Source organism: Labeo rohita, chromosome 13 (assembly GCF_022985175.1).
Source record: "Labeo rohita strain BAU-BD-2019 chromosome 13, IGBB_LRoh.1.0, whole genome shotgun sequence".
NCBI lineage: Eukaryota > Metazoa > Chordata > Actinopteri > Cypriniformes > Cyprinidae > Labeo > Labeo rohita.
The window spans coordinates 13,045,036-13,049,429 of record NC_066881.1 but is presented as its reverse complement, the minus strand read 5'-3'; the positions used below and the strand labels follow the sequence as shown (position 1 = coordinate 13,049,429).

Sequence of the window (4,394 nt, the reverse complement as noted above, 5' to 3'; positions counted from 1 at the left end):
CATGAGGGTGAGTAATTTATGACAGAATTTTACTTTTGGATGAACTATTCCTTTCAAATATTTCTATAAAGTCTAATGTATTGTTTTTAAGGAAGAAAAATGAGAAAATGATAACAGTGGAAAGTACATGTGTGATTAACTGAAATAATATTCTGAAAGCAGTAGTTTATCATCTTCATCAGATCAGTTCATCATAACATCCAGACGCCCTCCCAACATTCCTAAAAAATGCAGGAAAAAGACACACCTCTTAAAATGGCCTGTTTTAATCTTGTGACACAAAATCACAGAAGAAAAATCCAAAATATGAAGAGGTCATAAACAGCATCTACTTCTGATTTTCTGTTTGTGACAGGAGCATCTGCGCTGCTGATCTGGTGCTTCAGTCTTCTGACTTCTACAGAAGGCATCATGTGAATATAATGCTCTCAATCTCGTGTCCTCATAAAGAAAGAACCTCTCCACTGCCACAGCCAGATGCCTAAGCTTGCTAAACATGTTACAAGCACTCATCCCACAGTAAAGTATCTATTTAAGAGCCTGGCTTTCATAACACTCGGTTCAAGCCAGTCAAACACAGAATGTTTTTAAGAATGTTTTTTTTTTTTTTAAATCTAGCATAGTATAAAACATCTAAAAGAAATATATCATAGAAATCCAAGATATTGAAATAGATTCCAAGATCACACTTATTTCACTCACTTCAGTGGTTGGTTGTACATTATAAATCAAATTCATTCAGAGTATCATGCTATTGCACAGTGTTTATGGAGTGATTGTGAGTCAGACTGAGTTGATGGCTGAGGAGGTTCAGATGATAAACAAAGAAAAAAGCCTCCATGAACCTCCTCATATCCCTTTAACCCGAATGAGATGGTAGGGAATCCACACAGTCCACAAAGTTCGCTTTTCACATTCCCTGAATGGCTGCAGAAAAATACACTAGGCTCACTGCTTCTTCTTTGGAGTAACATTCTTGCAGACCCAGTTCATGCCATCCTGAAAGAAGGAAGCACTTTATGTGAAAACCACTTTCTGATGGGTCTAAACAAATACATGGGAAAATAAAAGCAGGCTAGTGACTCACCTGAACTCCCTCTCCTGTAAGTGCAGAGCAGGACTGAATTTGCCACATGCGGTCCCGAATGGTGTGCAAGTTCAATCCCTCTGCGATCTCGGAGGCTGGAGCAGAAGTCAGCAGGTCTTGCTTATTGGCAAATATCAAAACAGGTACGCCACTAAGTTTTTCTTCATCCAGCAGCTCAGCCAACTCCTGCGCATCACATGAACAATTCAAAATAGCTGATTCAAATACTTTTAGCATGCATTTGCTTGAACAAATGCATATTGAGATCAAGTATATGCTTTAGGGCAATTTAAGGTTTCACTGTAAATCAGTGTGGAATATTATTGCTGCAGTGAACCGTATTAAGTTGGAAAATGTGAGTGTCCTGCAGAGGCCTTGGAGTCACACACACAAACAAAACAAGCAATAATAAACAGATTTGCTATATATACCTGCCCCGTTTCCTCAAATCGCTTCCTGTCTGCACTGTCTATGACATAAATCTGAAAAACAAAAACATAAGGTCAAAAATGCTTACAAAGAGCAAACAATAAGGGAAATATCACTTACACAAGAAATATAAATACACTACTTTTAATTAATACTTGCATTAAACAGATCAAAAGTTGTTACAAAAGATTTCCTTTTCGAATACATGCAATATTATGCAGCATGACATTGCTAATGCAACAGTGTTTCTTCAGCATTGAATCAGCATATTAGAATTATATGTGACTTAGAGTAATACTAAAAAATCAAATTCAGCTTTGCCACCACAGCAATAAATTAAAGTTTTTTTAATGTTTTTTTTTAAGAAGTCTCTTCTGCTCACCAAGCCTGCATTTATTTGATCCAAAGTACAGCAAAAACAGTAATTTTGTGAATATTTTTACTATTTAAAAGAACTGCTTTCTATTTGAATACATTTTTAAAATGTAATTTATTCCTGTGGTCAAAACTAAATTTTCAGCATCACTATTTCAGTCTTCAGCGCCACATGAGCTTTCATAAATCATTCTGGTAATGCTGATTTGCTGTATAATAAGTTCTTATTATAATTGTCAATATTTAAAACAGTTGAGTACATTTTTTCAGGATTCTTTGATGAAGAGAAAGATCCAAATATTAGTATTTATCTGAAATAAAAAGTATAGTATAATAACATTATACACTATACAATTAAACAGCTTGGAGTCAGTATATATATATTTTCCTATTAATTATAGAAATGAATATTTTTATTTAGCAAAGGTGCTTTAAATTGATCAAAAGTGATGATGTCATTTAAAATGTTACAAAAGATTCCTATTTCAGATAAATGCCGTTCTTATGAAAAAACGTTCTATTCATCAAAGAAACTTGATAAAATTCTACTCCGCTCTTTTCAACATAATAATAATAATAATTTTTTTTTTTTTTGTTTGTTTGTTTGAGCAGAGCAGTGAATGATTTCTGAAGGGTCATGTGACTGGAGTAATGATGCTAAAAATTCAGCTTTAAAATCAAAGGAATAAATGACATTTTAAAATATATTCAAATAGAAAACAGTTATTTTAAATAGTAAAAAATATTTCAAAATTTTACTGTTTTTGCTGTACTTTTGATCAAATAAATGCAGGCTTGGTAAGCAGAAGAGACATCTTTAAAAAACATTAAAAATCTTACTGTTCAAAAACTTTTGACTGGTAATGTACATTTTAAATATGTACTGAAGTAGACAAAATGTTTTAAAATTGTAATAACATTTCATAAAATTACTGTTTTATTTATATTTTTGATCTAATAAATGCAGGCTAGGTGAGCACGAGAGACTTCTTTCTTAAAGAACGACCCCAAACGTTTGTACAGCAGTGTACATAAGAATAAGTGAAGTTCAAACTGACAATTTTATTCAGTGGTCTGGCTGTGTGTAACTCATAAACACATATCTCTTAAGAAACACTCACAAGCATGTCAGTATTTTCAAAGTAGTTTCTCCAGTACGGCCTTATTTTCCTCTGGCCTCCAATGTCCCAGACATTCAGTCTGAAGCCCTGAGACTGCACGCTCTTAATGTTAAAGCCCTGGCGAGGACAGAAGAATCAAAATTAACTGGGCAAGGCTGTGCTGTGCTAAAGCAAGAGAAAAATAAAAGCAACAGCACTTAAAAGATTATAAAAGATGATAAACTTCCTAACTTTGTACAAGGTAATATGTAATTTGTGCAAAAGGGAGATAATTTCTAGTAGCTATTTTTGTGTGTTACCTGCGTTGGGGTGATGTGAGTAATATCCTCAGAAGCGAGCTGTTTCAGAAGCGTCGTCTTTCCACCATTGTCTAATCCGAGGAGCAGAATGCGTACCTCCTGGTCTGGGGCACTCTTTAGTTTTCTAAGGATTGACAACAAACCCTGGAATAAACATAATATGCTCAGTAACCAGAATTTAAATAAGACAGTAATGACACTGTGAGGACTTTTGTAGGGGAAAAAAATATTTTTCTGAGTCAAGAACCTTGTATAAGCAAATGCCATTCATTTGGTCAAGTTAAATGGAGCACAAAAGGATTTATTAGACAGAACGACAACCTCAGTCACCATTCACTATCATTACATGTATTAAAAAATACAGTAAAATTGAGAAGTGACTGAATGATGACAACATTTGGTGAACTATCGCTTTAACACTGGTGTCTACAATATAATCGTTTATCAATACTTTATAGACGTCAACTGGAAAAGAGGCAAGAGCTCTGGATTTCGCAGTTGTACTTAGTGTTTATTGTAATTAACGTTTAAATTTCTTGACTGGGTGAAATCATTTCTGCTTAATTATTCGGGGGAAAATGTATTGGGACAGTAAATAACTGAGCCTTAGCGCCGCTGAGCCATCAGGTTTCACTCCTACAGAAAAAACACTAAGTTAATGCAGCTAATAACAAGACTACACACTCCCAGTTTCGATACATGTCGCGTATTTTCTAAGTTTTTAAAATCCCAATTCATTATAAAATACACAAAGACATGACTAGAGGCACACAACTTCTCACCATCTTTCTCCGGGTATCTTCCGAGACGCCGACGAGGGTTACCAGGGGGAATTAAGTGACGTCACCGACTGTTGGCGTCATTTTAAAGGAACCGTCTTTTTTGTGAATATTTGGTCAGGTTTTAACGTCAGTATCAGGTATGACTACTGCAGTGGCGGCTACTGGTCTGTCAAATAGGGGAAGCTCATTTTCGGCCTACATCATAAAATTGTCTATTTATTTATTCACAAGAATGTGCCTTATTGTCATAAGTAAGTCACAATGCAAACAATCCTAAAAAAAAAAAGCTTTAGTTTTATTA

At 34.7% G+C, this 4,394-nt stretch overlaps 1 protein-coding gene across 1 annotated transcript; it reads right to left on the bottom strand.

The window, feature by feature from the left end:
- Positions 1-264: 264 nt before the first annotated feature.
- arl3a (ADP ribosylation factor like GTPase 3a) lies at positions 265-4,144 on the bottom strand (the record flags this gene model as incomplete). Its single annotated transcript, XM_051126124.1, has 6 exons — positions 265-999; positions 1,088-1,273; positions 1,519-1,569; positions 3,013-3,129; positions 3,312-3,455; positions 4,094-4,144. Coding segments are annotated over 6 exons (600 nt in total), but the record flags the coding sequence as incomplete, so codon positions are not given.
- Between the last annotated feature and the right edge of the window lie 250 nt (positions 4,145-4,394).